Genomic DNA, 17972 nt, shown 5'->3' with positions numbered 1-17972 from the left:
AAGAGGTGAAGAAGAAGATGAAGAGTGCTCCTAAGAAGAAGAAAAGTAAGAGTGCATTTTCAGCTGAAACAGAAAAACCTGGAAAAGTCACATGATCACACAACAGCAAACTATCACATGCACAATTTCACACAGAAGTAAATTTGAAATGGTTTTACTTTGAACCTCAAAGCAGGAGAGTGTGGGGCAAAATCTAACACAGTTTGGTTTTTGTAAAATAATTTTAAACATACTTTGGTTGGATTAATCATGTTTTTATACAAGCACCATCAACATCTCTGCTACAAGCCAACACTTGAACTTTATTTCTAGCTCCTAGCATTCAGTACAATTCCACCCAAAATGCGGAGAAGTGCAGTATTACAGATTAGCCCATGGGTGTGTTCCCTGTAACAGACAGAGGGTCATATTAACAACTCCTGAAAAAGTCTGATTAGTCAGTGCAAACAAAGTTCATCATCATCATCGTCATTGACTACTTAATCCAGATCGCGGTAACAGTTGGGAGAGCAGAGAATCCCAGATGACCCTGTCCCCTGCAACTTCCTCCAGCTCATTCCCAGGGACCCCAAGCCACTCCCAGGCCAATTTGGAGATCCCTCCAGCGGGTCCTAGAACGACCCAGGGCCTTATCCTGGTAGGCCGTGCCTGGTACCAAATCCAAATCAGATGCCCGAACCACCTCAGCTGGCTCCTCTCGATGCAGAGGAGTAGCAGCTCTACTCCGAGTTCCTCCTGGATGGCTGAGCTCCTCACCCTATCAAATAGAGTGTAGCCTGCCACCCTACGAATAAAGCTAATTTCCACCACTTGTATTCGCAATCTCATTCTTTTGGTCATTACCCACAGCTCATAACCATAGGTGAGGGTCGGGATGTAGACCAACCAGTAAACAGAGAGCTTTGCCTTATGGCTCAGCTCCCTCTTCACCACTACAGTCCGGTACAGTGACCGCATTACTGCTGCCACCTGTCCCAGCCTGCGGTCGATCTCACGATCCCTCTTCCCATCACTCATGAACAAGATGCCAAGATACTTAAACTCCTCTACCTGGGGTAAGTTCCACTTACCTGGAGTGGGCATGCCATCCTTTTCTGGGCTAAGACCATGGACTCAGATTTGGAGGTGCTGATCCGCATACCAACTGCTTCACACTCAGCTGCAAACAGTTCCAGTGAGCAGCAAACATGTGATTCAGCCAAAAGAACAATATCATCTGCAAATAGCAGAGATGCCACCCTCCGGCCTCCACACATAATGCCCTCCTGATCTTGGCTATGCCTTGACACTTTGTCCATGAATATCACAAACAGGAGTGGAGACAGGGCGCAACCCTGCCGGAACCCAACGCTAATACTAAAAGGGTCCGACTTAATGCTGAGTATACAAACACAGCTCTCGGTGGGAGTACAGAGATCGAATGGCCAGGAGTAGTAGCCCCGGTACCCCATACTCCCGGAGGACCTCCCACAAGATATCTCGGGGAATCCGGTCGTAAGCCTTCTCCAAATCCACAAAACACATGTAGACTGGGTTGGCAAACTCCCATGCCCCCTCAACAATCCAATCGAGAGGGTGAAAAGCTGGTCCTTTGTCCCACCGCTGGGACGGAATCAGCATTGTTCCTCTTTAATCTGAGTTTCAACTATTGGTTGGAATCTCCTTTCCAGCAACTTGGCATAGACTTTCCCAGGGAGGATGAGCAGTGTGATACCCCGATTGGCAGTGTGTGCCTGTTGGCACACATCCTCCGGTCCCCTTTTTTAAAAATGGGGAACACCACCCCAGTCTGCCAGTCCAAGGGTACTGTTCCTGAGGTCCATGCAATATTGCAGAGGTGCATCAGCCACAACAGCCCCATAATATCCAATTTGTGCAAACAAATTCTGTATAATTATATTTTGTAAGAAGCAAATATATTTTCAGCATTATACACTATATTGCCAAAAGTATTCGCTCATCTGCCTTCACATGCATATGAACTTGAGTGGCCATTCTTAATCCATAGGTTTTAATATGATGTTGGCCCAACCTTTGCAGCTGGCAAGGCTTTTCACAAGGTTTAGGAGTGTGCTTATGGGAATTTTTGACCATTCTTCCAGAAGCACATTTGTGAGAACAGACACTGATGTTGGATGAGAAGGCCTGGCACACAATCTTCACTCTAACTCATCTCAAAGGTGTTCTTTCAGGTTGAGGTCAGGACTAGTCAAGTTCTGTGCAGGCCAGTCAAGTTCTTCCACACCAAACTTGCTCATCTATGTCTTTATGGACCAGAAGGGGCCATCTCCCAAGCTGTTCCTGCAAAGAGCATGAAATTGTCCAAAATCTCTTTGCCTGCTGAAGCATTAAGAGTTCCTTTCACTGGAACTAAGGGGCCAAGCCCAACTTTACACTTGGCACAATGCAGTCAGACAAGTATCGAAGCAGCATTCGTCACTCCAGCCAGAAAACACATCTCCACAGCTCTAGAGTCCAGTGGCGGTGATTTACCCCACTGTATTCAACGTTTTGCATTGCACTTGGTGATATAAGGCTTGGGTGCAGCTGCTCGGCCTTGTAAACCCATTCCATGAAGTTCTCTACTCTGTTCTTGAGCTAATCTGAAGGCCACGTGAAGTTTCGAGGTCTGTAGTACTTGACTCTGCAGAAAGTTGGCGACCTTTGTGCACTATGCACCTCATCATCCGCTGACCCCACTCTGTCATTTTACGTGGCCTACCACTTTGTTGCTGAGTTGCTGTCGGTCCCAATTGCTTCCCAATTATCGTTCCCAATTATTGTTATAATACCACTGACAGTTGACTGTGGAATATTTAGTAGCCAGGAAATTTCATGACTTGCACAGGTGGCATCCTATCACAATTCACTGAAGTCCTTGGAGTGACCTTTCTTTCACAAATGTTTATAGAAGCAGTCTGCATGCCTAGGTGCTTGGTTTTTTACACCTGTGGCCATGGAAGTGATTGGAACACCTGAATTCAATTATTTGGATGGGTGAGTGAATACATTTGGCAATATAATGTATATTATCATCTATTGGACAGACAGACAGATCAACCTATAGAATTATACTGTATATGAGAACTGACTGAGACTGCGTGTCAAACAATGACATTTATTTTACTACAGTAAATAAAAACATGAGTAAAATATGGGACATTGTTTCTGAATAATTATAGCTTTACCAACTGTTAAGGAGAATTTCATTAACAGAATAAATAAAGCAGAAGAAATCCCTTTTGTTTTAAAATCTGTGTAAACATACAGAACAAAAAGACCAAATTTACTTTATTAGTCCTTGTTTACTAAAAGGGTTGGAGCTATAACACTGTGACTGACAGCTTGTCAGCTGCTTCGAAATGGTGCTGAGTTGTAGGAAACAAGATTGTGATTAAAGTAATGTCAGGTTGGATTTTGTGATTTACACAAACAAACCAAAAAAACACGTGAAAAAATGACTTACATGCCCTGAACTCAAAATTTTGGTGGGAGACAGTGGCTAGACAGTGGGGGTCGTGAAAGTTCATGCTGCTTGACCTTGTGTAACAACATAAACAGTTTATATTAAATTCTGCCCTGTGTTAAGTTGTTTTCCATGCTCCCCTAATTTATCTACATTTGAAATGAGTTTAATTTTTATTTGTCTTTTCTGCTTATCTATTGTTACTTCACCTTTTTTTAAATAGAGAAATTAAATGCTTTCTTATTAATAATGTAGATGTCATGTATAAAATGTGCAGGGAGGCTGGATATAAGCGCAAGCAGACTTTAATAACAAAAAACAAATTAGCAACGTACAAAGTAACTAACTACAAAGCTTAAACAAAGAAACACAAAGCACAAACAAAACACAAGGCAGGGAAAGAACCACTACATCAGACAAAGTGACAAGCAGATCAGAAAAACACTGACTGAAACAAAGGGTGGATAAAGGTTAAAACAAACAGTGAACACCTGGGAGAGGGAGGAGACAGACTACAGACAGGTGAAGATAGTAATGGGGAAAGCAGAGAAAGGGCAGAGCACAAGAACCAAAACAAAAACACAAGCACATGGCAGAAAGCACATGGCTACAGCACAGACACAAGAACAAGGGGAAATTGTGACAATAGAAATTGTTTAAATATCATTTTTTATGTCTCTAATTCAGATTCTGAAGATGAGGAGGAGGAGGAGAATGATGAAGATGATGATGAAACGCCACAAAAAAAGACAAAGAAGAAGATAACCAAAGAGAATACACCCACGAGTAGCAAAGACAAGAAAGCCAGAGCTAAAGAAAAAGGTCACCTCATCATCACCTTTCAGTTCTTTAGCAGAACCCATTCTGAATTCTCAAACACGCAAACCCCCACATTTACTAAGACTAAAGTTTCAGCTCAGTATTTAAGGTTTAAAGATTCCAGGGAGAAACTGATATCACTGAAGAGTACAATCATAGTTTGAGGATCATGAATAAAAACGTTCTTTTTTAATTTGAACTTTAACTTTAACTATGAACTGATTTCAGTAAAACTCCATAAACTGTCACGTAGCTTAATGTTTGATATTCAGGTAAAACGCTTGATAGTTAAATAGTTTATAGCGCCTCGGATGTTGTATTAGATTTTTCTTCAAATGTTCATTTATTTATTTTTTTCCAGAAAATAAAAGTGAATCTGAAAGCAAAGGAAAGGCAAACAAACCTAAAAATGAAGCAGCCTCCATGTTTCAGATAAATGGAGACAAACCAAACTTTGTCACTAAGAAGAAAGGTGAGAATAATTCAATTTGATCCGTCTAAGCTTTCATTACTGTAATGCTGTTCTGCTCACTTTTTTACTGGGTTTAACTTTGGGGTTAAAGCCACACTAAGGCCTTGAGGTAGCTACACAAAACAAATACACCAGCATGACAGTTTAAATAACTTGTATTTTTAGACATTGCAGGTAAAAATCACAAAGATTTGGCTTTGGTCTGAGCCAGCTAATAATATAATAAACAAAACTAAACCCCCATGCATAATGTTGAAGAAAACAAAGAGGCAGTATGCAAGTGAAGTTCCATGGTTTTAATAAACATTCATGACAAAACAGTATCCAAAAAGGTGATAAAACAAAGAACAAACACTACCAAACAAATACTTAAACATGAAGAAAACAAAATCAAAACAGGGCTTGATAGAACAAAACACCAAAAAAGCAAAAAACAGTGTTAAAAATACACATGGAACTGATCAGAAACAATTGGGACTCATGAAAGTGCGGGGCTACAGACAATACACAGGTGAGATAACAAGAAGAAGAAGAAGGCCAATCTGGGAAGACCACAACAACAACAAAAGCACATGCCATATAAAAAGGGCACCTGGAACAAGGAAACAAAGGCTGAAACACCTTCACTCGGCAGGTAAAAGTGGCCCAAATCTGATCTTTTGCTTCATGTGTGACACAGTTATCTGTCAGTGTGAACAGATAAACACACTAAATTTGACGGTTCCGATTTGTGACACTTTCATATATGGTGCTGAAATCCGATAAATATCCATTATGCAGCAATGCAGCATAACATGCATCATTATTTCACGCTAAGATATCAAACATCTTGGCTGATTTTTCTGTGCAAACACAATTAGAAGACGCTTCTTCTAATGGCCCTACATGGTTGTGAATAGTGGTTAATAGTAACTATCGCCAAACAAACATCATCCTGCAAGTATCAGACTGTAGAGAAACCTAAACAGCTCAGAGTCAAACCACCTGTAGAACATGATCCATTGTTCCAGAAAAGCAGATAACATGCCAGCAACATTCATTAAAACAAGCATCATTATAAGCACAGCTTTTTCCAAGAGACGCTATGGGGCTGTATGGTGAAACATGGTGGGCTGAACTGCATCACACCACTGTCACTTTTCAAGATTAGCACCTTATGCTGCAATCACAGCATATGCTGAGATCAGCTGACATCAGTATCCACCTGAGAGAGACCACACAGAGATAACACCAGACCACAAATACAGCCATTTAACACAGCTATGATAAAGAGAAAGAATATATATTATGGTTCATGAACATCTTTGGGTGTAACAATGCAAATAATATTGTGAACACAATGTTCAATAAACGGTAGTAATTTAATGACTGTGTTTGTGTTTAGTTATGAAGTCAGACAGCGAGGAGAGCGAAGCAGAAGTTAAACTGAGTAAAAGCAGGAAAAAGCCCAGCACCTCCAACACAGCCACCATGTTCCAGACCGGAGGAGAGAAGGAGAAGAAGAAGGAGAAAGAGAAGAACAATAAGAAAAAGAGTGAGATACGATTCATTACACAACACGTTATTGTGATACTGTAACTGAGTTCACATGGAGGAATCCAGTTAGCATGCTAGCCTGAATAAAGAACAGTGCACTGGTTTAGATACCAGAACATTAACCAGAACAATAAATCAGCTGTCCTGAGAGCACAGTTTAATATTGTGTCAACAGATCCGAACAGCATCATAAACAAAGGATTTAGCAAAATAAACCTGATAAACTTTCAGGGACTTTTACACTATCTATAGAATTATGTACAGAATTGCATAAATAACTACATATAGAATTATGGATCGATGAAGTTATGCATAGAGTTATGTATGAAGACATAGAGAGAGCTATATATGGAGTTATATATGGAGTTATGTATACTGTTTTATAGTTATATATGGTGTTATGTATAGTTATGTATTGAATTATGTATATAATTATGCATAGTGTTGTATATGGAGCTAACAGGGAAGGTTAATCAGTCACTGAGGCAGACACAGCTCTGCATCAGGTCACATTATTTGGTGGCAATTAAAATCTAACTGGCTACTTTTAGTGGAAATGCCTAATCATCATTAATTCACTCCCAGGTTCAGCAAAAGCTGAAGAAAGTGAAGAGGAAAACATCACCAAAAAGAAGAAAGGCAAAGGGAAGAAAGGCAAGAAAGTAAGTGTAACAACATTAGTGAACATCTTTATTACATCCACATACAGAATAAACAGCAAGTTCACAAACACTGAGTTTCAACACAATCAAAGCGTAACATTCCGTCCACAGGAAGAACGCCCTCCATCTCCAGAGGTGGAGTTTGATGATCTGGAGGAGTTCGTCCTGCGGCCGGCGCCAGAGGGAATGACCGTAAAATGTAAAGTGACTCGAGATAAACGTGGAATGGACAGAGGATTTTACCCCACGTACTACCTCCACCTGGACAATGACAAAAAGGTCAGAACTCACTCTGAGTTCTGTGATCACAGATGGAGAAAGCGAACTCTGCAGTGAAAAGACTCTGATTCAGTAATTAATGTAAAAGTGTGTGGGTTTTTTTTTAGGAAGTTTCTTCCTTTTCTCTTCAGGTTTTCCTCTTGGCTGGACGAAAAAGGAAGAAAAGCGCAACCTCAAATTATTTAATCTCTATAGATGCCACAGATTTATCCCGAGGAGGAGACAATTTCATTGGAAAGCTGCGGTAATTAACTTAAAATCTGGAAATATATCAAATAGAATATTATATATTATAATTATAATACTATATTAAAGAGGTGAATGTAGCAGATTGGACGCTGCCTTACAGAAGGTTTGGAACACACCATGCTCTTTCAAAAGATTTAATGTTTGATTTTCACTGTTAATTTTTTCAGCTACATAAGAAAAAAACTCTGTTTCTGTTATGTTTTGAATATGGTTGATTCATTCATATGTCATTTAGTTTTTGGTGTTTTTCTCTTTAGGTCGAATCTGATGGGCACTAAGTTTACTGTATTTGATAATGGTCTGAATCCTGACCGTGCACTCAGGGACCTGTCGAATGCCCGGCAGGAACTGGCTGCTATCATCTACGTGAGTAAGCTCAAAACAGCTTTTGTTTTATGTTAAATGAAAATGAACATATATCATATCATATCTAACCAGGAAAGAGTGTTTATTTCCAGGAGACGAATGTATTGGGCTTTAAAGGGCCAAGGAAAATGACCGTGATAATCCCAGGAATGGACGAAGACAGTGAACGTGTTCCAATTCGTGCCCAAAGTGTGAGCTATACTATAATAATAATTATCACAACACACACACAGCCCCTTTAACCGTGCTCTTCAATGGTCAGGACCCCTACAGGAGTCACACAGAACAGGTATTGTTTGGGTGGTGGATTATTCTCAGCACTGCAGTGACACTGACGTGCTGGTGCAAGTAGATCAGACACAGCAGTGCTGCTGGACACTTGTTCAATCAATAAGAACTACACACATTACTGAAGAAACTTCTCTTTACAAAGATCATCTGAGAGGTCAGGACCATCAGCTCTGGTCTACAGACATGTGAAGAAAAGTAATATGGTCAGATGAGTCATCCTTCACTCCACCTTTCTGATCTGTGGGAGACATTTTAATGGTCACTACAGATCAGTCCCGAGTTATTCTGACTGATCATCTTTATCATATGATGAACCATGTCTATCCTGATAGGGGTGGTCTCAGTCCCCCATCATCAGGACACAAGGGGTGCCTGAATGATTTGAGGAGGATGAAGATGATGTAAATAATATGCTGTGGCTTTTACAGTCACCAGACCTCAATCCAGCTGAACACCTGCTGAAGATTTTTGAGTGATAGGCCCACATTCTCCACTATCATTGACAAAATACCAACTGAGGGAGGAATTTTTAGAAGAATGTTGTTCCCTCCCTACAGAACAGCTGCAGAGACTCCAGAACAGCTGCAGAGACTTGAATAACCTATAACATAAGCATTAAAGCTGTTCTATGCTGTTCTTGTGTATATATACAATAACTAAATCAGCAGGATCCAGATTTAGGTTAGAGTCCAAATCAGACCTGCATAAAGAGCCTGTAGATTCAGACCTTACAGAGTCTTCGAATTACACTTTACAGAGTATGGGACTTAAACAAAAACCTGCAGATTCCAGGAGCTAAACTAATCCCACAGTCCAGGATTTAAAGTAAACCCTACATAGTCCAGAACATAAATTATACCCAATAGAATCCAAGATTTAATCTAAACCCTGCCTAGTCCAGCACATATCCAGGACTAAGCCAGGCTGATTTACATAATGTTTTTTCTGCCTTTTTTCTGCAGGAAAATGATGGGTTATTGATGCGTTTTCAGAACAGACAGATGGATAATTTGATTGAGCTCCATAACAAGACACCTGTCTGGAATGACGACACAGCTTCATATGTCCTAAACTTCTCTGGACGGGTGACTCAGGCGTCCATCAAGAACTTCCAGATTGTTCACAGCAAAGACAGTAATTATCCTGTTTCATTTGGGTAGAAACCGAGACACAAATCCTGATAACCTGATATTTACTCTGAAAGAGAGTTATATTCAGATGGGATTGGCTGTTTAATCCAGTATTTACTCTGATCTTTACCCTTAATCTGTGTGTAAACTAGCTCCATGTAATCTACACAAGCTAAACATGTTAAAACCAAAGAGATTGCTACAAGCTTTTTTCAAGCATTTTCTTTCTCTTTCAGTATGATTCACATTTAGCACAACAGCTTTATCATGATTGAACAAACACTGCATTCAGTGACCTCAGCATCCAACATTCCCTCCTTCACCGCTCACTCAGCCTGAGCCTTCAGCAGAACTGTGTGTTTATAACACAGTTGGCAATGGTTTACATTCTGTTACAAACCTGTTACACTTAAATCCAGAACATAAAGATTTTCTGGATATTTTTCTGCTGAGTTTTAAATACTGTTTTGGACATGAAAGTCAAAGCCCAAAATCGTATAGTAGAAAGTAAAGATAAGCTGGAACAAGTGAATCACAGCTGATTCTTTTAAATCACATTCAGTCCAGTATGAGTCCAGCACTGCACATAAGCAGAAAGGACATCAGGTGTGATTTGGAGAACATGTAGATGAGAGAGTTCAGATCCAGCACACCTGGCTCAGATATTCAGATGCTCCTGAAGGTCGTCTTTACCTGGATTAGTTGTGATAGACCACAGTTTGAGTTAAACTTTGCAGGGTGGAGCAGGACTGGACACCCAGATGTAAACTAATGAGGCAGATTTGCCTAGACTGAGTGTTCACTGGAGCTGTGATCAGATGTTTCCTTTGCCAGATTAAGTACAATATTTGATCAGTTTTTGTTTCTGTCAATACATTTGATCCTAAACAGCAATAATAAACCATTATGTGTTTAAAAATATTAATGTGCTGTAATGAGTTTTAAAACGTCTATGCAAAAAAAACTAAATTATAAAAATACGTATATTATTAAAATAACAATAATTTATATTGTTTTATAGATTTATTTTAAACAGTGGATGTGCTGTAATACCAGTAGTCATTAGTGTTCCTGTTGTTGTTTACAGACAGTTATATCCTGATGCAGTTCGGCCGTGTATCAGAGGACACCTTCACTCTGGACTATAAATATCCACTGTGTGCCGTCCAGGCATTTGCCATCGCGCTGTCCAGCTTCGATGGAAAACTGGCCTGTGAATGAAACCAAATATACAGGAAACAAATGAACAACAAAGTGAGAGAATTAAACAAATAAACAGGAGGTGAAAACATAGCGGACTCCGCGCCCAGCACCTCCAACAGCAGCAATGCGTCCTCCTTTTCTCAGATTCCTGCATTCTTTCATTTGGTTGTTTCATTAGTGCCTGATTCTGAACCGAGCTCCCAAGGACAGTGTGTGTGTGTGTGTGTGTGTGTGTGTGTGTGTGTGTGTGTGTGTATGCACTGGACGTGCACTGCACTTTTTTGTTCAGTAACACTTCATTTTGATAGTCCACTGCTTAGTCTGTCTAACATTCAACTAAGTATCTATTAAATGCATCTAAATTTGAAATTGAGCGTGAAAGATTCTATTAAATCCTAACCCTTAACCTCAACTTAAGCCCTAAACCTAAACCTAGTCCCAAACCCAGCCCTCACCCTAGTGCTGTTGACCTCACCTGAAGCTTTCTTAGTGATTTAAGTATATATAGATCATCTGTTCATAGTACATCTGGTGGTTTCATGCAAAAAGAAACTAAAATGGAGTTTAATCAGGTGAAACCAAAACGAACATGCACACGCCCACGCACACACACACACACACACACACACACACCTTCTAAGCCGCTTCTCCTTCTGGTTTGCGGGGACCAAAATTAACAGAAATACATAAACAAATTAGTGGTAAAATCAAACATAATAAATAGCAAAAGAATTAAGGCAACCATTAAGATTTAACTAAGAAGGGGAAAAAATAAAACAGAACCAAGATAAGAAACCAATAAATAACATTTCAATGTAAAATGATAGTGGCAAACCAAAATAGTCAAGTAAAAGGATTATAAAAAGCAAGAATATAAATGAATAAAAAACACTACAAGATCATTTGAACTGTGTCTTGCTTTGGCTGCCTGTGTTGTTACCTGTTTGACCTGGTAAAAATTACGGGAGAAAGTGCCACCCTTAGCACAACTGAACAGAACGTGACTTTCCTCTCCTGCCTTCATCACATGCTTAAAGAACTTGACTTACAATTTCTGGCATCAACTCTAAATTACTGAGTGGGGTCCAAGACTGAAACCTGGAATCAAATACATTAATGTCTCTATGAACCATCGAAACACTGAAAAATCACTTCACATTCAGCTGAAGTAGCAATAACTAAAAACTCCTGTAAAAATCATACTGAGGTAATTGTAGACACACAAGCAAGTCTCCAAACTGCTGGATCCCCTGATGCTCCTGTCTTTGAGACGGACTGTGTAGGATGCTGTAACCACGCCACTGAGCTGCTGCAGCTGTGAGTGATCTTTTAGGGATCTTAGGCACTCGCATTCATGGCACAGCAGCACACAATTCAAATGCATCTTAAAGACAGCTGTCCCAAAAATGCTCAAAACAGAACAGGAAGCTGTCAGCGATCACCTTACACTGCATCAAAGACAATAAGCAGCAACAGCACATAAAGCATGATGTAAAACAACAATATGGTGGAAATATAACCAAATATTTGCATAATGTGGATCATAAAATTGATTTATGTTTGATGTGCTAATTAAGTAGACAGCTGATCCGCACACTAGTTGGTTATTGCGCACCAGTTAAAAGGCTCTTTTACACAGACACTGGTGATCATTAAAATGTACACGAAAAGTGTTAACTGGTTTGTTGTAACGTATCTGTGTTGTCCCAGGTCATATTAGGAGAAAATATATTACCTGCAAAAACAACAACAGTAACAAGCAGAACATTTTGCTTACTATCAGACCAGCCCTTTACGGATAAGACTGGGGACACCCCTGGTTTAGAAGGTTAAGGGTTAGGAAGTACGGTTTTGGGGTTAGGGGTTAAGGATTATGGTTTAAGGGTTAGGGTTTAGAGCCCATATTAATGAGTCCATATTAATCACAGATTTCTCCTCTGTGTTGGAAGAAAATCCAGATTACAGAAGCTTCAGTGTTTCTGGCCAGAGCAAAAATACAACTTTTAACAGATTCTCCATCTGAAGGATGTGAAGTGTGTGAACCTCAGCAGCTAAAGGCCAGTTTAAAGATATTCTCCCCCTTGTGGCCAGTTTGGAGAAACATTGAACCCCTCATGGCCAGCGTCAACATCATCATCATCATCACCACAATGCAGAGGAAACTGTGAAGACCCTCTGAACAGGTCAGCTGTTTTTGTAGTTCTGCTCTGACACTTTGGTACTTTGGTGTTAGTTTAATGTTCATTAAGGTGAGTTTAATGGCTAAAGCTGGTTAGTGTTGACAAAATGCATGGTACTAACAGCATGTCTAAATCATCACATGGTCATTGCAAACCACATGTATATGCAAAATATAATTTGATATTAAAAACAAATGTTCCATTAAACATGATTTTTGTGATTACAGTATTTTTAATTATTGGCATATAATTAATGTCTAAGCTCTAAATCATGTTCATAGTTCCTGATGCTAAAGACAAGAAGCAGCACGTCAATATGATAAACTGTTTTTGCGAACAGTGTCTTAGTGCAGTTCATTTGTGTGTTGTAGATTTATCTGAGTGAAGCTCGAGGTTCAGCTTCTGACCAATTAAGCTGAAAGAATAATATGATTAAAAAGGGTAAAATTCCTTACTAAAACAATCTTTTCTGAACTGATTATTTGGGAGACACAGCTGCTCTAATTTAAACTCCATATTATGTCATATTTCATATAAATTTTGAAATATGTAAATAGGAGTAAAACATATTTTAAATATAAACACATGTATAAATTAGTTAATTTTTTTTTTTTATTTGAGCTTTTAGTCAACATTAATTACAATAATTACAAACAGCCCTCCAAACAGCAGCAGAGAAACTGGTGTTGATAGTTACAGTGGTGATGATGGTGATGATGGTCATAGTGATGGTGGTAAAGGTAATGGTTCTGATGATAATGATGATAGTGATTGTGGTAAAGGTATTGTTTCTGATGATAGTGGTGGCGATGATAATGAGAGTGATGGTGGTAAAGGTGACACTGCTGTGCTTACGGAGCTGAATTAGGAGAATTTTTGGATTTCCCATTCAGTCCAAATGAAAAGTTATCATCTTACTCATTTCTATAATTGTTTGTTTCTTTGCATTTGACATCATTAACATCAGCTGAATGATCCTCAGTGATGGTTAGTTCAGTCAGTTATGGCGCCTGTTAGGGCTGCAACAAACGACTAATTTGATGGTCGAATAATCTATTGATTACTAAAACAAAGAATCAATTATTTGGATTACGAATCACTACATTGCCAAATAACTCTTATGTACCTATCAGCTTTTGAATTTAGCTTGAGGTTGTTTTATGCATTTGCTAACTAACAATGAAGACAAAGATGCAGAAGTTATTTAAAAATTCACTGTTTTAATGAACTTTCCTGCTAATATAAAATATAAATAAATCATTAAACTAAATCAGTTTTCCTTTAAGCAAGTACATAAGACATCAATCTAAATTTAAATTTAAAATTTAAACAGTGCAGTCTGTGCTTTGTGCATTCCGCTGCCTGCCTACATTCTGTTGCAACTAAAGTCTTTACTGAAACAGAGGAAAGTCAACATCTCTCTGTGCTCCTCTGAGAGACTTGCTGTCCTCTGAAGGCAGACATTCACTCTGCAAATGTCTGCGGCAAACTAAATTTGAATGATTTTGTGTAAACATTTAATTTCAGCGGTAACTCTTCATCCAGCTGCCCTGTAGGTTTCATGGAGAACTACCTGCTGAAACTATTTGCAAGTGGTGCCAAATGTTCACGAAAAACAGAAACCTGTTTGAAAATGCTCAATTTTAAGTATGTATATAACGAAAAATCTGGACAGATAAATGTAAACAATATAGTCACCCAGAGCAGCAGGACATACTGTGTTGTGAAACACATTAAGACATTAACACATTAAGCTGATTTTTGAAAGTATGGCATGGCATCATTGGAGATAATGGCTCTGTAAACCGGACGAAACTTAAAAAGAGGGAAGTTTTAACACTGAGTTTTGTTTAGCTGTACTGTTGTACTGTGGTCACCACTGTAAATGGAACCACACTTTTAACTGAGGCTTCCCTCCATATTTAAAGATCTGAATGGAAATTCTTCAGTACAGTAAATTGTCTGCTCTGGTCTTTGATTCTCATCAGTAACCAAAAGGTTTGATGTTTTGTGTTTTTATAGGGCTTTTATTCAAATAAGATGTAATTATTAAAAACGAGATTTCTGCAATAGCCTTCTCTCCTTACTCTCTTCAAAAGTATTACCATCTGAATCATTACTTTAATGTCTAACAGCAGTGTGACTCCCCCTAGTCCTCCATCATCCTGAACACTTCATTACAAATTTAATTATTCCCAGTGTAGAAAACTCTCATATCCCACTAGCGGAAACCATCTCGTCATGGGGCTGCTAATATAATAAAAGTTTCATTATCATTATGTGGACTGGTGTCACTGTTATTTTTAACGATCATTTTATTGTAAATATTACACCCGTTAACTGATTTCAGAATATTGTAAAGCAGTGCAAGGCTTTAATGACTGTTGTCTTCACATCAAAGTTGCCTAAAATACAAGGGCAATTTAATAGCCTGAATAGCATAGGTCAGGGGTCACCAACCTTTTTGAAACTGAGAGCTACTTTATGGTTACCGAGTTATACGAAGGGCTACCAGTTTGATGTGCTCTTCTTAAAAAAATGCTCAGTTTGCCTTTAGTTATATATTATTAATAATGTTTAATGATACTCATCTATGTGAAGACACTGATCAGATTAATTAATGATTTCTCACAATAATTATCAACAATGACAACAAGGTGGAAAACAGATATCAATATTCAGCACTTTATCTCTATTAATCTCAGCCATTTTTACATTTTCTGATGATCACTTACATCACTACGTGTCATCACCCCCAGTTGGACGTCGGAGATAGTGGAGATTAGATCGGTTCCATTTTACTCATCTTTCAATACAGTGTTAGCAATTATTAACGCTACTTCTTTGATGACTTCTACATCTGAAAATGCCGTCTTCTTCTTGACCAGAAAATGTGGAGCTCTGAACGAGGCTTCGGTTGCTTTTTGTGATTTTTTTTTTCGGCCTCGTGAAAAAAGACCAAAGCTGCCTTTAGCTCACAGACTTTCTCTGCCCTTAGTGCGCTTCCAGGTGGATAGATAGCATTGTAGCTTTAGTGACAGGTAGTGAAGTGTCTCTCGACATTGTGCCGCTTTGGTATCGCCACAGCCGCCCCGCAAATGAGACACACGCAGGTTTCTTTAACAGTCGTAAAGACTAACTCTACCTCCCATTCGTTATGAAAGTGATACGTTTTTTCTCTTTTTTTCTGCCATGTAGTTTACTCTCCGCGATCACTGGTTTTGTCTGTGCGCAGAATACTGACCTTTGAACTACTCTAGACAAAAACTAAGAGTTAACCTCAACTTATCTAAACTTCATAATTTTAAGATATTTTACGATACAATATATATATCGGATCACACCACAAGTGTGGTTAAAACGAATAGCAACAGAATCAAATTAGATTTTAGATTCAGCTCACTAGTGAGTTGTGCTATTTGTAGAACAGATCTGATGGCGACTCATATGGTCCTTGCGGGCGACCTGGCGCCCGCGGGCACCGTGTTGGTGACACCTGGCATAGGTATATATGTAAGTTACAACAACAGTAGCACACAACAGTTTTCTGTAGGCAAACTCAGCACACTAAGATTTAGACCATTTATCAAGAAGCAATTTGCAGGCCATGAATTAGAGCTGCATGATATTAACAAAAAATCTGATATCAGATATCAAGATGACAATATGAGAACATCTCAGAGTGTGTGTTTTGTAGCTGAATTTCCATCCTGTTAAAGCTGAGTTATGGGGACATTCTAAGGTCTCAGAATGTATTTTGTAGTAAAATTTCCATTATAGGTAAGTTATGGGGAAATTTTAATGCTTCTGGGGGTGTTTTATAGTTGAATTTCCAGTAAAGTTGAGTTATTGTGACATTTTAAGGTCTCCGAATGTGTTTTATAGTTGAACTTCCATTACAACTGAGTTATGAGTACATTTTAAGGTCTCCGAGTGTGTGTTTTGTAGGTAAATTTTAATTGAAGTAGCAATATTTTAAGGTCTCCGAGTGTGTTTTGTAGGGGTGTGGGTGGGATCAATTAATAGATGCATCACGATGCAGACGTGGATGGTTCTGAATCGATTCACAAATGTCAAAAATCCATCCATCCAGCCATTTTCCAAGCCGCTTCTCCATCAGGGTTGCGGGGGGGTGCTGGAGCCTATCCCAGCAGTCATTGGGCGGAAGGCAGGATACACCCTGGACAGGTCGCCAGTCCATCACAGACAGACAGACACAGACAGTCACTCACACACAACCAGGGGCAATTTAGCATGTCCAATTGGCCTGACTGCATGTCTTTGGACTGTGGGAGGGAACCGAAGAACCCGGAGGAAACCCACACAGACATGGGGAGAACATGCAAACTCCACACAGAGAGGACCCCGGTCACCCGGCCAGGGAATCGAACCCAGGCCCTCCTCGCTGTGAGGCGACAGCACTACCCATCGCGCCACCGTGCCGCCAAAAAAATGCCAAAAGTCAATTGTCAAAATTTTAATTGATAATGTAATGTTCATGAAATGCAAAAGTCTGAAAGTACAACGCCCAGACAGTCTGTGGTGTGCACACTACGCTAGTGCAGGGATCAGGAATCAGGAACAGGGATCAGGAACCCAAATGTTATTTAGAGTCATTTTGTCTTTTCAACAAAAATCAAACCACTTTGGGAGTCCATTTTACCATCTTGGCTATACATGTATCTCAGTACATGTTAATATCCTAGTGTAGGCTAAAAATATAAATGCAGACGTACTTTGCTCTGCTTTAAGCTTTAGCTCAGCTGTAGCCATTTTTCTCGCATTTCTTGTAAAATGTCTTTAAACTGCTGCACTATTTAATGTGAAATGGGAAAATTCTAACAAGAAACTGGAGAACGAGAAACTGACTTCAGTTTCACATGTTTTTAGTGTTTGACAGTTTCTTATTGTAGATTAAATGTATCTGGAAACCAGCTGACTAATTATAAATACAAATAAGTCTTCGTCTTCAAATTATCAATGTTCATCTTAAATCCTTCTCTTTGCCTTTTTGTTAGCTACTAGCTAGGTGAACTAGCAGTTACAGCCTACATTAATTCCAGCGTTTTAGATAATTTATTGTTAAAACTGTGTTTGAACCATCAGCAGAGCTTAATTTTTACCTAGAAATCTAATTCTGATGTGGAGCTGCTACCGGCCAGTAAAAGAGCCTCAGGTTGCCGACCCTTGAGCTAGCATATGAAAGCACTTTGGCTTCTATGCAGTTGAAGGCGAAAACCATATTAAATGTTTCCATCCATTTTGCACCCAGTTGTAGTTGCTGCCAATCAGAGGACCATTGATCAAGCGATGTAAAAA

General features: G+C 39.2%; 1 protein-coding gene across 1 annotated transcript; it reads left to right on the top strand.

The window, feature by feature from the left end:
• The first annotated feature begins 4 nt into the window (after positions 1-4).
• Positions 5-10842, top strand: tulp1a (TUB like protein 1a). Its single transcript, XM_037541152.1, has 11 exons — positions 5-45; positions 4154-4288; positions 4647-4757; positions 6142-6291; positions 6879-6955; positions 7067-7234; positions 7366-7478; positions 7741-7849; positions 7942-8040; positions 9103-9274; positions 10358-10842. Exons 1-11 carry the CDS (start codon positions 18-20, stop codon positions 10489-10491), a joined length of 1296 nt encoding a protein of 431 aa, XP_037397049.1. The 5' UTR covers positions 5-17; the 3' UTR covers positions 10492-10842.
• The last annotated feature ends 7130 nt before the right edge of the window (positions 10843-17972 follow it).

The sequence above is a fragment of the Pygocentrus nattereri genome, chromosome 9 (assembly GCF_015220715.1).
Source record: "Pygocentrus nattereri isolate fPygNat1 chromosome 9, fPygNat1.pri, whole genome shotgun sequence".
Lineage (NCBI taxonomy): Eukaryota > Metazoa > Chordata > Actinopteri > Characiformes > Serrasalmidae > Pygocentrus > Pygocentrus nattereri.
This window is presented reverse-complemented; position numbering and strand designations above follow the sequence as displayed.

Coding starts and splice junctions, on each gene's coding strand:
- tulp1a (XM_037541152.1), top strand. CDS start 18: ATGAAGAGTGCTCCTAAGAAGAAGAAAA. Junction 4,758..6,141: donor CTTTGTCACTAAGAAGAAAG/GTGAGAATAATT, acceptor GTTTGTGTTTAG/TTATGAAGTCAGACAGCGAG. Junction 8,041..9,102: donor TTCCAATTCGTGCCCAAAGT/GTGAGCTATACT, acceptor TTTTTTCTGCAG/GAAAATGATGGGTTATTGAT.